The 16,497-nt window shown below is 50.8% G+C and overlaps 1 protein-coding gene across 4 annotated transcripts in view; it reads left to right on the top strand.

Moving 5' to 3' along the window:
• The window catches only part of LOC140900196 (uncharacterized), a 72,250-nt gene that overhangs the window by 30,261 nt on the left and 25,492 nt on the right, over window positions 1-16,497 (top strand). For all 4 annotated transcript variants that reach the window (XM_073317040.1, XM_073317042.1, XM_073317041.1 and 1 more), the window contains 4 exons: window positions 2,808-2,958; window positions 8,587-8,669; window positions 14,832-14,987; window positions 15,162-15,458. In XM_073317040.1, the coding sequence (XP_073173141.1) occupies window positions 2,808-2,958; window positions 8,587-8,669; window positions 14,832-14,987; window positions 15,162-15,458 (687 nt within the window). The remainder of the gene's footprint in view (window positions 1-2,807; window positions 2,959-8,586; window positions 8,670-14,831; window positions 14,988-15,161; window positions 15,459-16,497) is intronic.

Here is a 16,497-nt window from a genome sequence, read left to right as displayed (position 1 = left end):
CCCAAGTTAAGGACACACCTCTTTTGCAGTGTAGACAGGCCCTGCCACTCTGGAGATCTGGGTTCAGTTCCTGACCCTGCCACAGACTCCCTGGGTGACATGGGCAAGTCAATTAGTCTTTCTTTGCTCAGTTCCCTATTTCTGTAAAATGGAGATCGTAATCCTTCCTTTGTCTATCTAGACTGTAACTGTTTGGGGCAGGAACAGTCTCTTCTCTATACAGCACTTACATAATGGGGTTCAGATCTCAGCTGGAGCCTCCAGGTGCTACTGCAGTACAAATCCTAAATCAGCACTGGGACAACTCTGTGGATCCTGGTATACTATTTTCATCCGTACTATATGTACGTGAGGACCTCCCTGGCATCTCTCTCTTTACCTTATTGCTCTGGGTAAGATTGTTCAGCAGGAGACGGTTTGTGCTATGGACTTCTGAAGGCCCCATAAAAGTACATCCCATTGTTACATGAAGCCGCGAGGATGACTCCAAGCACTGATGGCATTTTAAAAAAATAATTTAAGGGAAACAAATTGGAATGATTGCTGCAGCCCTGCAGAGTTATTGTATTGAAAGGCCAGGAGTTCACCTGCGAGCCGGTCGATTTATATATGTAATTGGTGCTGGCAAACTAAGTGTGGAAGGACTCCATGGGTTACTATGGGAAACCAAAAGGAGGTGAATTCTGGTTCATTGGGTTTGAGCAAAAGGATGTCTCGACATGTTTTGTTCTCTAGTGTGGGGAGGGCAGGGAGACGGAGTCTGTTTTCAAATTATTCACCCTGCATTTTTGAAACTCCACTCCCTCTGAGCTCAGCCCATGAGTCTTATTAAGACCCCTGGTCCCAGTGCCCTCGCCTTTGTCTGGAGCAGAGCTGATATGTGGCCTGTTGGCCGTACATGTCCCCCATGGGTCAGATTGAGGCAGCAGATGTGGGACTCCCTCCAGCTCCGAGCTGTCTGTACTAGTGGAGAGGGGGTCCCCGCAAGGGGTTCTCTAGCAGTTTGGTGCAGTGGGGGAAAGCAGCTAGCAGGTTTTCAGAAGGCAAACCCAAAAGAGAGAACAAAGGTAGATTCCCCATGCAAGAGTTCAGTGTGTGTGTGTGCTTGGCAGGCAACATCGGGACACAAAATGGCGGTAGGAAGGGGAATTTGGTCCTGTTTAAAGGTGCAGGACTCAGGAAACTTGGCTTAGCAGATCAAACTACACGCACCGTGGACACCTCTTCTGTCTTTCCGTGTAACGTCCCGCAGTGTGGCAGGAGCTCTGGAAAGGACGTCTGGATTGGCGCAGTGTGCCACATGCATATGGTGAGGGAAGGTCATGGTCGTTGGGTGAAATCCAGAACCATGTGCCAGACCAATGAAAACGTTTGGGTGAGGAGCATCTCCAAGAAAACACATGCTAAATCCATCGGCCGGTTGGAGACTTTGGGACAAGTAACAGCACTCCCTCCCGCTTAACGTGCACCATGCGCTGTGCTAGGATGGGTGGCTTCCATGGAGAGTCTCCAGTTCTTTCTTCCCTGTTCTGTTACTCGGAACCGAGACGTTTTTTTCCTTGCCTTCTCAGGTCCCTCCTCCCCCAAATCCCTCCCTCAGCGAGGGTTAGAAACTCTCTCCTTGATGTGTCTGGAATTGTTTGGCACCTCACTACAGGAACCAACTTCAAGAGGAAGCCTTCACTCTCTACCCCGGGGGAAAAAGAGGGCAAAGAATCCCTGAAAATAAATCTCTGCGTCCCCTCTCCTCCCTTCTATCAGCCTCCAGTGAGATGACAGTGGGAAGTGCAGGAGGTGGCCTGCTTTCGTTGGCAGTAAGATGAAGTTTTCTGGGCTTAAAGGGCCAGGCAGTTTTGTGGCTTGCTGCCGTTTTCATACTGGGTATGAGCCAAAAGCCTGGATCCAGATCCCCCATCCCGAGCTCTCAGGAGTTCCTACTCCCATATGGGAACTTCACGGCCCCAAGCATCACCCGGGGCAGCGTTACTTGGCGGTTGAAACACATCAGAGGGCTGAATGAAACAGGCAGGTGGGTCACAGTCCCAGATCCCATCGGAAATGCTTTGACAGCCTGACACCCACCGCCGTGAGTAGCTCTGACTGACTGACTGGCCTTCACAGCCTCAGCCAAGAGGCCGGGATTGTTTGGCGCTTGGAGGCTCAACTCTCTCGCCTGGACAGGTGTCCCTCCAGCTCCAGGGCATGTGTGTAAAGTAGAGGGTGTGGGTGACGCTTGTGTCCAGGGACAGAACAGATGCCTGCCAGGAGTGGGTGGGTGAGATTCTGTGGCCCGCATTGTGCAGGAGATCAGACTAGGCAATCATAATGGTCCCTTCTGACCTTAATGTCTATGAATCAGTCCAGCCTGGTGAGATTGCACTAAAATAATGCTGTCTGGGTGGTCAGCACTAGAAATAGGCCAGGAAATAGCATTGCGTAGTGGAGCTGAGGGCATTTCAGCATCCGGTGTGGCTATTCAGGGCATGGGGCTGTTACTCTGTAAACTATTCTAGCATGTGTCTAGGTGGGGAGAGGGCCAGGGGAAATACAAGTATGGAATGGACTTTTGGCTTCGACTCTATTCCTGGCTGCCAGGGGGACTTTGGAGACGGGGGTGTGAGGCTGAGGTGGGCTGCAGAGAGGGCCCTATACTGGAGAGGTGTGATAGAGGTGGGACTGCAACTACGTGGGCTGGCAGTGCTTTGGAAACGTCCCAGCAGAGGGGATCAAACAGCCGCTGGGGGGGGGGGGGGAATTTGCACCAACCCTGAGTGTTGCTTTTTTTTTTTTTCCCCCTCCCCGTTCAGAACCAGCACGAAGATGTCAAGAAACAGCTGCTTGACCTGCAGCTACAGCAGAACAGCTTGAAACTAGAGCATCGCAAGACGGTGGAGACCCACAGCCAGAAATACGCCCAGCTGCAGCGGGAGAAGGAGAGTGAAGTCACGGGCTTGCAGGGTGAGCGCGGCGGGGAGCTGGGCCACTGGGAGCAGAAGGCGCGACGGATGGCGTGGGTGTGGGAGAGGGTGCCCTTCTGCCTGTGAGCTCCTGCTCGTTCCCTTCCGCAAACGCCAGAAGGATCCTGAACAGAGTACAGGCTAGTTGGGCATGCGTGTATGAGAGAGGCAGGGGAGGGAGGCTGGGTCAGTAGAGACAGAAAGCTGTTTAATGGTCTGTATTGAGTGAGTTTGGGTCTCAGTCTGGTTCCCAGGGTCCATAGCGTGCACCATCCCCATTGGCAGTCTGAGCCAAGAGGCCAAGGCCTGAAGAGTTCAGGCTCCATGAACTGCCTCTCACCGCAGGAGGTTCGGGATGCATCCTGTTGGCATGGGTCCGTGGGGAAGCTTGCCTTGCTGCCAGCCATGCAGAAACTGTCCTGTGGGTAAACAGAAGCCGTTGGCCCCAGGGTTCTCACCCGCAGAGCTGGGCGAAGAACGGAGTTTCTGGCTCGCTGGCAGTTTCCAAAATGTGTTTTGGGTCGAACACGACGTGTCATGCGACCCGAAGCAAAAGGCTTGATCTCGATTTTTTGAGTGGGTTTTACGCCTTTTTAAAACAAATGAAAGTTGAAGTCTCAAACCCGAAAAGGAGTTTTGACTTTCTTAATTTGGGGTGGGTTTTGGTTTTTTGTTTGTTTTACACGAACCATTTGGTGAAACGGATACAGAATCACAAAATGTTTCGGCGTCGCCACATCTGCATTTTTCACAGGGGCGGGAGGGAAGTTTTGGCTGAACCATGTCGCCCAGCATCAATCATGAGCACTGACTAAGCTTCAGGCGAATCGTAGGGAAGCCCAGTTAAGGGTCTTCTGAGTAGAATTCTGCCCAAGGGTGGCCCCACTAGTCTAAGTGGTGAGTGTTTTAAGTTCAGCACAAGTTGCATGGAAGGCACATGGCCTCTGTGGCAGTGAAGTTTTCAAACTGCCTGGAACGGGCAGGACAGTACTGAAATTCCACACCTCCCTCTTTGGGTCTAGGTATTGCTACCACACCCCTCACCATGGTATCTGGGCCCTTGTTCTGGTACCCAGAGTCCTCATGGTGCTGCATGATGAGTCACTGACACAGCGGAAGGGAACGGCTTGCTCTGGAGGATCCTAAGGGTTGTCCAAATCCAAAATCGAAGGCTCTGAAGTGCTATTGTGCTAGCCAGTGGGTTGCCCACGTGGCATGAGCTTCTGCTGGAGCAGAAGGATAGAAACACGCTGGGGCGGGTCTAGCTGGGATTCTCCATGCCTGTGTCCCACAGTACACCTGTGTGTACCTACTTTCTCTGAGTACCGTCTGCGTATCAACATCTGAATTCTCGCCTCACTGTTCTCCTCTGAGGAGCTGAAGGCTGAGCCCCTACGTTCTTTCTCTCCCGACTCCAGTTTCCCATCTCTTGCTTCGCAATTGGCGGTTTGATGAACTGCATGTGCTGAGTTTGGTTCTGGGATGTTGTACACAGTATAACGCTCATGTCCTTCAGAAGGGGTGCTGCTCAGCACGTGTGTAAAGAACACTTCAAAAAGCCAGCTAGATGGAGCCTTTGCCCTGTGGCTTATGGCACAGGGCCAAGGGATCAGGCTATTTTAATCTTGCTAAGTCATTGTCATCATCTTTCTTGCCACTTCCCTGTTTGGGGTTGCCGACTTTTATAGAGTTTTTCCAAAACTCATGATTGTACACCTGGCTGTCTTGCAAATTGGTCTCTGTAAGGTCTGCTGATATCTGGTCCCTGTACCAAGCTTTTGGCCTCTGCCTTGGTCATCTTCCATCCATGTTTATTGCAGGGGCTGGCCTATCGCTATGAGTCTCAGATCTCTGCTGGACATGTCCATTCCAATGTAGCCTTATCTCCCTCAACTTGTCTTCAGTTGGGGCAATCCAATCTTAGGCCCCTTATAATTTCATTTCATTTTCTGTCACATTTGACCATCTCAACACCTTCTTCTCTGTGATGGAGAGCATTCAGATTTATTTTCGTGTGGCTGGCCAAGTCTTTTTGTTCCGTACATTAGGATAGGTTGAATTATAGTTTTATGTTCTCTTCCTTTTAACTTTACTGGCATCTTTTTGTCACATGTGGGTCAGCTCCCACCATTTGCACGAAGCAGCTTCTGCGCGATGCTGGGGGGCACCATTGTCCGCAACCACTGATCCTAGGTATTCTTTCACTCTCTAAGCCGTCTGCCTGTGATTTCTTTTTATGGTGTGTCGTCCTCCTTCAGCTTTCATCACCTCAGTCTTACCAGCGTTCACTCAACTTTCACCCTGTTGCCACTGTTCAGAGTTGGTTTGCCGGGTCTCCATACATATCACAAAGTCACCAGCGAACCGTTTATTCCAAGGTGGCTCCCTTCGGATATTCTCATTTATCATGTCCAAGACAAGTGCAAAAAAGTGGATCCGCAGTGCAGGCCAACATTTACTGGAAACTCTCTGCTGCAGCCCCCTTTGATTTTGACTGTGGCAGTTACTCCATTGTCTATATCACGGACAAAAAGGACGTATCCTTCTGGCACACCTCTCCATCACAAACTCCACCAAACTAATTCTCTTGGTACACAGAGGTGCTCGGATACTCGGTCTCGTAAATTCTAGAACCTACCTATATACTCATTCATTAGCCCGTTCATTTATAAGCCGACCCCCCAAGGTGGATAGGTAAAAATAGTAAAAACTGTATGACCCTTTCATAAGCCGACCCTATATTTCAGGGGTTGGAAAACTTTGGCTCCCAGCCCATCAGGGTAAGCCGCTGGCAGGTCGGGAGGTTTTGTTTACCTGGAGTGTTCGCAGGCACGGAGCCCCTCAGCATGCCACTTCCCACAGCTCCCATTGGCTGGGAACAGCGAACTGAGGGGCTCCATACCTGCAGACGCTCCAGGAAAACAAAATGACAATGTATTAGATATTCAATTCAATGATTTCATAGAATTTAAAATCATCACATTTTGGTGTAGGCCTGTTTATAAGCCGACCCCTGCTCTTTGATGTGTCCCTTTTTTACCAAAAATATTTGGCTTATGAACGAGTATATATGGTACATTTTGGAGTAAATTTAACCCTCCCTTTTTTAATTCGCGGTAAGCATACATAAAACTCTTCTAATGGCAGAAATTGCTGCAGGGAATGCTGATACCTCTAATTCCTGCAGAGCATGTCTATTTAGTTCAATTTTTATTGAGATCGTGAAATTTTCGAGGTTCATTTCTAGCCCCTGGATTGGGTCTGAGAGAGTGAAAGCTGCTGATGGGTTTTTTTTTTTACTAATATTTGAGTAATGCTGCTAGGGCGGAAAAATAAACCCTACGTGCAAGCTAAACAGATTACCCGAATATTTGATTCCATCTCTCTCTTGGAAACACACAGCGAAAAACAGCGAGGAAAATGATTTTTATCAAAGCAAAGGGGGAATAAAGCTCAGAAAAACCACTTAGGGGCAGGAAAAAATCTATTCAAGGAGTCTGACTTCAGCCTGAGATAATGGACATTCAGTGCCCATCTTCCCGGCTGCTCGTTCACTTGGTACGATACCATTCCTGCATTATTAACTCTAAGCTGGCTGGTAAATCTTTCTTTTGTGGGAAGGTGGTGGCTGAAACCCCGGTCAATGAAAGAGCATAAGTGATCCCTCTGTCATTGAAAATAAAGGAGGCATCAGAGCAGCTGGAAACCAGGTGGTTCTTACCAGGTTCTTACCAGGTGTTGTGTCGAGAATTACCCACTCTTGGGCCAGGGAGGTGGTTAGAACGGGTGTTTGCCAGCAAGGCAGCTGGGTTGTGTTCTCGGCTCTTGCTCATTTGTGTCACTGGTCACTTTACTGCTTTGTGTCTCTGCCTCCCAGCTGGTAGCATGGAGATACTACCCACTTTTGTAGAGTACTTTGTGATCCTTGGATCACTGTATACTGATTCTTCAAAGACCTCTGAGGCTTGTAAATAGTGCTGAACGAGCTGGGGTCTGCTTCTCTCCCATGCCCCCACGCGCACCCCCATTTTATGTTCCCTGCTGTTTTTTTCCACTCCCTTGTTATAGGACTTTATGTGTAGTAACACCAGGTCTCCCCCTTACAGGCCCTTGCTCTAATCCATGCGGTTCGGATTTCTCCCGTCATGGGGAGCTACCCCTCTGCTTTCTGCAGATTTGACCAGGTTTGAACTTGCACTAGAGAAAAGCTCTAAAGACAAAAGGTGACATCTTGGCCCCGCTGGGTATGTCCACGCTGCAATAAACCACTCAGGGCTGGCCCGTGTCAGCTGACTTGGGCACAGGCTGCAGGGCTAGAAAAACCGCTGGACCCAGGCTATGAGACCCTCCCCCCCTCGGGAGTGACATGCACAGTGAATAGAGACACCATTGTAATTAGGTTTCAGAGTAGCAGCCGTGTTAGTCTGTATCCTCCAAAAGAAAAGGAGGACTTGTGGCACCTTGGAGACTAACCAATTTATTAGAGCATAAGCTTTCGAGGGCTACAGCCCACTTCATCGGATGCATAGAATGGAACATATAGTAAGAAGATATACATACATACAGAGAAGGTGGAAGTTGCCATACAAACTGTAAGAGGCTAATTAGTTAAGATGAGCTATTATCAGCAGGAGAAAAAAACATTTGTAGTGATAATCAAGGTGGCCCATTTAGACAGTTGACCAGAAGGTGTGAGGATACCTAACATAGGGAAATAGAGTCAATATGTGTAATGACCCAGCCACTCCCAGTGGCTGTATGAGGAGTGAAAATACCACACACTCGCTTGCCATGAGGTCCCTCCGATCTATTTGCAGGCTAAAATACACACCAGTGCAGGTTTGAGATTCTAGTGGTGTTTTAATACAGCCTCAGGCAGAGCCCAAAATAAGGCCGGCACAGTCTGTCTCTTCCCTTGGGGATACAGAGTCCTTTCTTGTATTCAGTGCAATGCGGTATGTGGGAATTGGTGCGTAGCCTTTCATGCTCTCGTGAGGATACGAAGAGTTTGCAAGCAGTACAACCCTGATGCTTCAGGGCATAAGCCAGCCGCTGAACAGGTTAGGAAGTAACTTTCCCAATGGCCGGGTTAACCTAAAACTGCCTTCTCCAGGCTTTCTTGCACCATCCTTTGAAGCCACTGGTTGTCTGAGAGAGAGGAGACGGGAGGCTGTGCTGGCTTGGCCCCCTGGTCTGATGCGCTCTGCAGTTGCTGTATGTGGTTGGGGGTTGACCATACTCTGTCACAGATGCCCTGCCTGAAGCGCCCCCCTTCCAGAGTAGGGGCTCTGGCATGACTACCTGCCTGCCAGTAAGCGGCAGGAGAACAGCTGAGCTGCAAGTGAAGGAAAACCTCTTATTCTGACCAGCAAAGGGCATAAAAATGATGACAGCCCCTGACCACCCCCGGCTGCCATCTGGTGTCTAGGTCCCTCTCTAGAGCAGGGAGTTACTTGGGTTGACGGGGGGGCTGGTGGCTTGTATCTGAGAGGATGCTCTAGCCATGCCACCTGCTCTTCCTCATGCTTTGAGAGCCCCGGCGTTTCCTCGTGAGTGAACGGGATGCGAGCGAGGAGCCGTGCGTAGCCGAACCGTTGTGTTCACCTGTGTTCTCTCCCTCCTCTTACAGATACCGTCTTCAAACTCCGAGAGGAGAGCAAGCTTCTCCGGCAGGCCCACCAGGATGTCCACTCTCAGCTGCTTGATGCTCAGGTAATAGATGCTGTTAACAAGGTAGCCAGAACGCAATGGCCTGATCCTGAAGTCAGGTGAATGGTGTTTATAACCGGCTTAGAGCAAACACGCCAACTGGATAAGGCTTCCCAGTTGCAGAGGGACTAATGGCAAGAGGCCTTGTGCTTGTAAAGCCGGTTTGGTCTAGTGACTCAGTGCACCTAGACCTTAAATCGGAGACTGGGCTTTGCTGCCGGCTGAGAGGAGATGAGGAATCTCCTGACCTTAAGGTTTCCCAGGGCTTTCCACTGTTGTTGGTTTGTGCCCTGGCCTCTTGACCAGCACTAGTGACTTTCTAAAGTGTTGTGCTTGCAGAGTGCTTTGAGAAGGTGCTGGGGGGGGCTGAGCAGTGGTCTCATTTGAAGTGTGTGATACTAGGAAGGGAGGGGATTTATTTAGGGGCGGTCACAGGAGGTCTGGATGAAGCTGAACACAGGGAAATGTGAGCAGAGCATCCCAAGAATGAAAAATATCCCCCCGGGGAATAAACTCTGAACTGAAGTGACGGGAGCATCATCCTTGGAGTGCTTTAATTAGCCAGAGCCCTAGGGAATACTGAAGGGAACAGCTCTCCACTGGCTGGGGCATGGCCGGCTCTCCCAGGTGGGGCTTGTCTGTGGAGTCAGTGGTGTACACTGAGTTGCACCATAGACTTTCCTGACTCTGGCTCTCCCATCCCAGTGGGATACCTGAATGGAGAGGACCGACTGGATTTCATGTATAGACTGGGAGGCCATCTGAAAACGAGGGGTGAGGACTCCCTAGCATCTTCCGGAGGTCGTTTGTTTTTAAACAGCAGAAAGAAACCCACCTTCTTTGCTCCCAGTGCCTAAGAGCTGGACGGAAATCTGCCACAACCCAGGCCCTTCGTATGTTCAGTATTTGTTTAAGCTTTGTTCGGGAGACGATTCTTGAAGGTATCTTCCATTCCATTTCCGATGCCCTACCTTTTGGGTTCAGCCTAGGAGGGGCTGCAGCACATCCTCCAGCTCCGAGGCTTTTAATAGAGCCCCCGGCCTTTCAAAGGGACCTGCTGCTCCATTACTACCTTGATGGATCATTCATTGGGGAAGCCTCTTGCCAGCTGAATTTTCTTTTTGTCTCTTCTTCTGAGGAGGGGAAGACAATATCCAGCCCCAGTGTCCAGATCAGCTCTGCCCTCCCTCCTCCCACCCCAGCTCGGTTCTATGGCAATGAGACATGCAGCCTTCTGGCTGTAAGTGGGCTGTTCAGTGCAACTGGAAGCTGTTACCCTTTGATGCTCTGTGTGCAGTGACTTGATGGTCTCAGCTGAGGGGTCTGCGTTACAAGACCCATGCTGCAACTGACTCTCCTCGGTGCCCTGCTCAGCAGTCTCAGCACAAAGATGAGGGTTGAGGCAGGTCTGGAGGGAGGTGTTGGGGAACATTGCTCTGATCCTGTTCATGTTGTGTCCACTTTGTTCGCTAAGGGAAGCCTTCAGCCTCCAGGGCTGCCCCTCAGTGCTCTTCACCAGCACTGAAATCACTTGGAACGGCTGTTTGTTTTTTCTCTCTCTGCTCTAGCACAAAAGTCTGTTACACAATTCACAGATTAGGCAAGGGAAGCAGCTGGTGTGGTTTTAATTCAGACCATCCAAAAGTGTCTGGCAAGTCCCCCAAGGATCTACTTACCTCTAGCACTCAGCTCTCTGTATTATGGAGCCTGGAGTCCTCCATGATCTGCTTTTTTCAGTCTGAATCCTTTGGAAAGAGCTTCACAGCCTGTGTTCCTGCAGGGGCTTTGTGGGGTTGGTTGTATGGACATTTTCCCCTGACATGTTTTAATTCTGCTTATCCCAAACTGACCCAACCCCAATATCATCTCAGAGATCAAAGGTTACACTGATCTGGGACTTGTTCTGTTAGGCCCAGAATGAGTCCCAAGACTATCATGCTACTAGAACGGGAATCAAAACCCTTGGCTTTGGGGAGGAAGAGATTCAGGAACATCTGCTTGTAAGGGGATGAACAAAAACCCTGAGCTGGGGAGAAATCTGGATCTGAGCTTTGGGGCTGAGGCCCACTGCTATGCTAGACTAAGAGACCAGTATGGTCCTGGCAAGGTTTTGGGTCCCCTAGTATTAGGGACAACTGTTCTGCACTCTTAAAAGGTGGTTGCAGGGTGTGAGACCACTGACCGTGAGATCACGCCATTCTGATTAGCAGCTTGCTTCCTCCCCAGCCACTGGAGTTCCAACATATCTTTGCTAAAATCCTCTGAGCCCCTGTTCTCAAATGGTCTGAAGAATCCACTGCTAATCCTAGCTCTTGATGCAAGCAGCTCTTCGGGGATTTGTGTTTTCATTAGGTGTTTGCGTGAGGCATATCACGATGGGGAGCCTGGATCCCTAACTGAGGTCCATAGACACAACCATCGTGCAAACAACAAATGACAAATATAGGCGACTGCTGAACGTCTCTGGCTGCAAAGACGTTGGCTGCAAAGGTGCTTTGGTTGGTGGAGCAGGACAGATGCTTTCAGGACCCGTAAACCTCTCCGAGCACTGGGCTGGGCCCAGCCCTTGAAGTCACAATGATCCCTGCTGCATGACTGAGACAGTAGTAAGCATTAACCAACCTCTCTGTGGGTTAATTCCTCCCGCAATAACCAGCGTGTGTCATTAAACCCAGATCTCAGGAACGTTTCCATCCCGAGTGGTGTTCGGTCACCTTCTGCCGACGGCTATCCAATTAACTGCAGAGAGAAATAGTGCAGGGCAGTCCTGCCTGGTTGAGACGGAGACTCGCTTGGGAATACAAATAGGCACTCGCAAACGGTAGAAAATGGTTCTCCGGCTGCTTCGTGCGCTGATGCTTTTGCAGAGGGGGAGGCCTTGGAAGGGTTCCTAAGAGCGACACCAACAACATGTCCTTGTTCAGCTGTAAAAGCTGCCGAACGGGGGTTGAGTTTTTGAGGCAGGGGCAGAGAGGGAGGCCTGAAGCGCAAGGAGCATGTAACGCATGCAGGTTTCCTGGAGAGGCGCTTGCGATCAACACGGCCCCTGAATCCCAGCACATTGCAGGAGTCCCACTGCTCCAAGGCAGGGCTGGGAGCCACGGGGCCCCCATTACGGGCAGGCACTGCGTTTCCAGTGGGGCACTGTGCAAACCGGACAAAGCTGGGACTTTGCAGATTACCGAGGGACAGGAGAGACCGAGGGGGAGATCAGTGTCTTTCTGAGGCCCTCGAAATGAGCCAGACCCTCCAGCTGCTTTGTCAATATATTTTCTGAAGTCATGTCACCGGCTGGATTAACGTGTTCTGTTGCTAATTAACAGCCTGCTGTCACACTCTCCTGGGCTGTGTGCTAAGCTCAGAAGCGGGGAGCTGGCTGTGGCCGGATGTGGCTGACAGCCAATCCTTCCCCTGAGCCAGGCGCCGGGGGTGCTAAGGGCTGGAGGGGAGTTTTTCTTCCCCTTATCTGCAACATTATTTTTGTTTCCTGGCCTGCTCTGCTCTGGATGGCTCCAGGGAGTGCCAACATCACGAAGGGTTCATCACTTCAGGTTAGTTCCCTGAATCCAGCGCCGGTTGTTGGCTCAAGTCCAGGTCTCTGGATCTGAACGCAGTCGCTTTGTGACAGCTGTTTGCTGGCCCATGTGACATTTAATTGGATGGATGAGGGGGTAGCTGAGTAAATTTCCCCATGGGCAGGTGCCCAAACGACCACCAACGTACTCGGAGACTAGCCTGGTGGTTGAACTGCCTTTCCCCTCCTCCTCATGGCTGAGGCAGGTTGGTGGGACGGCTCGCACAGGCCCGGTCCCTGATGTGCCCAATAAATAAAGGACCTCAGTCAATCCAGCTCCCTCCACTGGGGCCTACTTCTGTCCCTCACTGTTTCACAAATTCTGGACAGCATCCGCTCATTCCTTCAGGGAGTGGTGGGCGTTGTCCAGCGTCTTCTGCCTGGTGTCTCCAGCTGGTGCCCTTGTATTGACCCTCACTCCTATGCCTGTTGTTGTTCTGAGAAATCAGCTGGATCCTGGTGCTGGTGCCCCTCCCTCAGTTTGGGGGCGGGGCTTTAGTTTTGGGTGGGCCTAGGCCCTCCCGCCCAAGATTTAAATAGGCCAGCATCCTTAACCAGCACCAAAGCCAGCAGGTGATGCAAGCGGCTCCAGACATGCGCCCCTGCCCTACCTGACAGCACCCTTCCTGCAAACTGAAATGCAGCTCAGCTTTGCATCGTTTTGGCCTCTTTACCAAAACTCTCAGAAATAGCCTCAAATGTGGATTTAGTGATGTGGGCACCTGTCCTCTACAAAGCAGATTGAGACCGAGCCAGCTTGTATAGGCCATTGAACAGCTGGTGAAGGGTGGCAGGTTTTCGGGGTCAAAACCCGAAGCGCTACCGGTGAGAGGCTCCATGTCCGTTACCAGACACCCTTGTAGCTAAAATATTCTTGTCTGGCTCACTAAGTGCTGAGAGCATTTGCACCTTGGCAGCGAATGCAGGATCAAGGGTGAATAATTCTTTAGCTAAGCACCTCTCAAATGCTCTTTTGTGGATTCTGTGCTGGGGATATTATAGCAAAGCAGTTGGGAAAATGAAGCGTATTTTGTGTGTGTGTGTATCTCTCACACACAAACCCTTTCTCTCTGACATTTAAAAAAACATGTTAAAAGATTATTATGGGTACAAACTGAAGTACTCGGAAATTAGGAAATGCCAGAACTAAGGCTGCTTGTGTTACCTTATTTCACTCCCTTGTGCTGTGTCCTGTGGAAAGAAGAGTTTGTGATTACACAGTAAAAGACTATCATAATCATGCACAAGAGGGTTGAATTTAGGTTGCCATCGACTTCACTGGGGCCAGGATTTCGCTCTTGGTAGCTAAGCAAGCAGATTCCTGCATCAGCCAGCAATTCTTGTAATCAGTGCGGTGCTGATTTGCACCAATCTTGCCTTCCTGCTGCAGATGACAGGTGAGTGTTCATGCAAAGGGAATTTACAGAGCATGCTCATTATCCAAGGACTGCAAAGCACTTGGCACGCCTTAGTAAATTGACAGGAGCATTGACTAGCTGGTGTTCTGATAGTACAGATGGGCGAAGTGACGCACAGAGGGGCGAAATGACTCTCGCCCAAGGCCTTGCAGAGTGAATCAGTCTGTGCCGGGTTTGCTAGAATGAAATCTCTCTGGTTTGTTCTAATCTAGCTAATCTCCTACCAGCTGGGCTGATCCTCTGTGTCCCACAACCCACTCCCTACCTCCTTTCCCGTGCTGCCTTGTCTGTTCTTAAAAAACCACCACTGCCACCCCTGAGGTCAAAGCAAAATATGATCACAAAGGAGAGACTTGAAATCAACAACCTCTGCTCAAGGAAGTTTCCTCCCAAACTTTCCTCTCTGCTTGGAAGACTTATCGCCCAACTCCGGTTTGGCAATCAGATGAAAAGAATTCCCCTCCCCTCCTCCCACGCAGACTTCCCTATGAATAAAACGGAGAGGCGTGCCAAGCCCTTTCACTTTCTAGGGTGGGGAGGGAGGAAATGAGCTGATAAGCCGCAGCAAAGAGAAAAGTGTTACATTTGCCTTGGAGTCCAGGGGAATCCATTTTCATTGAAGTAAATTGAATTGTCAAGTAGAATTAAGCCAATTATTGTCAATCCCTCTGAGATGAACTCATCCACTGAGAAATGGCTCCATGGAAAAGAGCCTTGACCCGAACGTACATGTGACCCAGAATGAAAGGGACCAGAAAACCAGAGGTGTAAGTGCAGAAGGAATCCATTCTGCAACATAGGCTGTGAATAGCACTGTTTGAAAAGTCGGTTTCATGGGTCAGCATTTCCGCTGTAAAAAACGGATGGTAAAAGCTGGACGCCATCAGGCTTGCTGGGGTAGGGAAAAACTGAGTCTGAAATGCGGGACATCCGTGCAGTCGGGACAGATGGGAGAATGACCGTGGCGGAGACTAGCTCTTCTTGGGGGCTTGCTGCAGTCAGTGATGGGGTGGTGCTGGACAATAGATGTGAATTCTCTTCAGCTCCTTCTTGCACACGAACGCCCCACCGCAGTCTAGAGGAGAGCAGGACTCTGTAGTGATGACTTTTCCCGGCGGGGAAATATTAACCCTTTGTCACCTGAGTGTTTATTTACCCTTCTCATTGCCCCAGACCCAGATGGAGGAGTTCAGGCAGCTCAAGGAAGCTCTGCAGAAGATGCCAAGTTTCAAGGAAGTGGGACCTGTGAAGGGGCAACAGCAGCTCCAGGCATTGAAGGAACAGCCCCCGGTGCTGGGCAGCAACCATTTACAGTTCTCTAGGCAGAAGGTACTGTACCCTGGCATTGGGCCTTGCTGGGTTCCAACCTGGGCATGTGAAGTCTCCTGGGGAGAGGAATGCTGCTTGATGGGGTGGCTGAGTACCTGGGGCTAATTCTTCTCCCTTCCTGCTCTCCGTAATTAACACAGCCTTGCAAAATTCTTCCTTCTCTCCTCCTTCCAGGTGTTTGCAGCCAACGGGGCCAAAATGCCGCTGAGCCCCGTGGATCAGGAGAAGCCCCCTGGAGGGAGCCTGATGAGACCACAGATCTCTGGGGTCAGGAGCCAGGGAGAGGGAACTTTGCCCCAAGGCCAGACCTCGCGTAATAATGATGGCCCCAGGCCCCAGGGCAATGTGCTGTTCGCCCATCCCGCCCCACTGCAGGAAGCCAACCCACCACCTGCCTGGCCACAGGGGCACGGGGACAGCCCTGTGATCCGATTCACACGGACAGTGAACAGTGTGCAGAATGGGAACTCGGTAAGTGGAGCGCAGTCAGCTGTGTAATCCAGGCCGGGACCTAGGGAGAGCCTGTGACACTAGACAGCACAGGCTGGGAGCTAGGGAGTGAGCGAGAACCACAGGGTCTGTTTGGGTCCAGCAGCCTCATTTTAAATTTGGAAGTGAAACCAGCCCCCTGTCCTGGGAAATAGACATCGTTCAGCACAAAAATGAGTCAATTCCTGCAGTCTGTAATGAAGCAGTGGGGCCCGCAGCCACACACACGTTATGCACGGTGCATACCCTTGGCAGGGGACATGGCTGCCCAGAGGGTGGGTCCAAAAGGGCAGTTTGCCCCAGGCTCCCATTTGAGGGGGCCCCCAAACCGAGTGGCATTGTGACCCATTGTGCAGTGCCTCAGCGCCACTCGGGTTTGGCTCTGAAGCTCCTCCATCAAGACGGAGTTGCCAGGTCAAATTTTAGTGAGTGGCTCTGCGATCTCGCGTGCTGGGTCATGACGACCAGAATGGGGAGTCAGGCCCTGCCACCACTGCCGGGTGAGTGCGCCCCAGGTGAAAAATTTCAGGGGGTGCGTGTGCCGTGAAGTGTGGCAAACTTTGAATTCTGAGCAGCTTTGCACTGGAATCTGACCGTTTCCCTAAATATTAATGTGCACCCCCCATTTTCCAGTCCCCAGAGTGCTGTGGTACGGTTTAATGGGCTACTCTGCAGCAACTGCTGCCCCTAGATTCATTGTGAACAAGCAGGGTGTTTTTATTTCTGTTGATCGTGAGAGATGACTTTTTTCCTCCCCTGGAGTCTGACCGCTTTTGGTTTCCAGCTTTGGTTTCCATTTGCAGATTTCTTCCCTCTCTCGCTCAGTCTTCAGGAAACCATCCTTTGCGCGGTGTTTGCGTTTCCTCTTCCCTGGGTGCTCTCCTCCAGGGGGAGAGTGCTGACTGCAGCCTGCGGGGCAGCCAAGCAGGACTTAATGAAGTGGTCGGACTGTTTCTGCTTCTCATTTTCCCTGTTCTCGCTAGACTCTGAGTCACTCCCTTTGCAAACTGCTGGTCAGTAG

The sequence above is a fragment of the Lepidochelys kempii genome, chromosome 18 (assembly GCF_965140265.1).
Source record: "Lepidochelys kempii isolate rLepKem1 chromosome 18, rLepKem1.hap2, whole genome shotgun sequence".
In the NCBI taxonomy this organism is placed as follows: Eukaryota; Metazoa; Chordata; order Testudines; family Cheloniidae; genus Lepidochelys; species Lepidochelys kempii.
The sequence above is the reverse complement of the archived record's forward strand: the minus strand, read 5'-3'. Positions and strand labels throughout refer to the sequence as shown.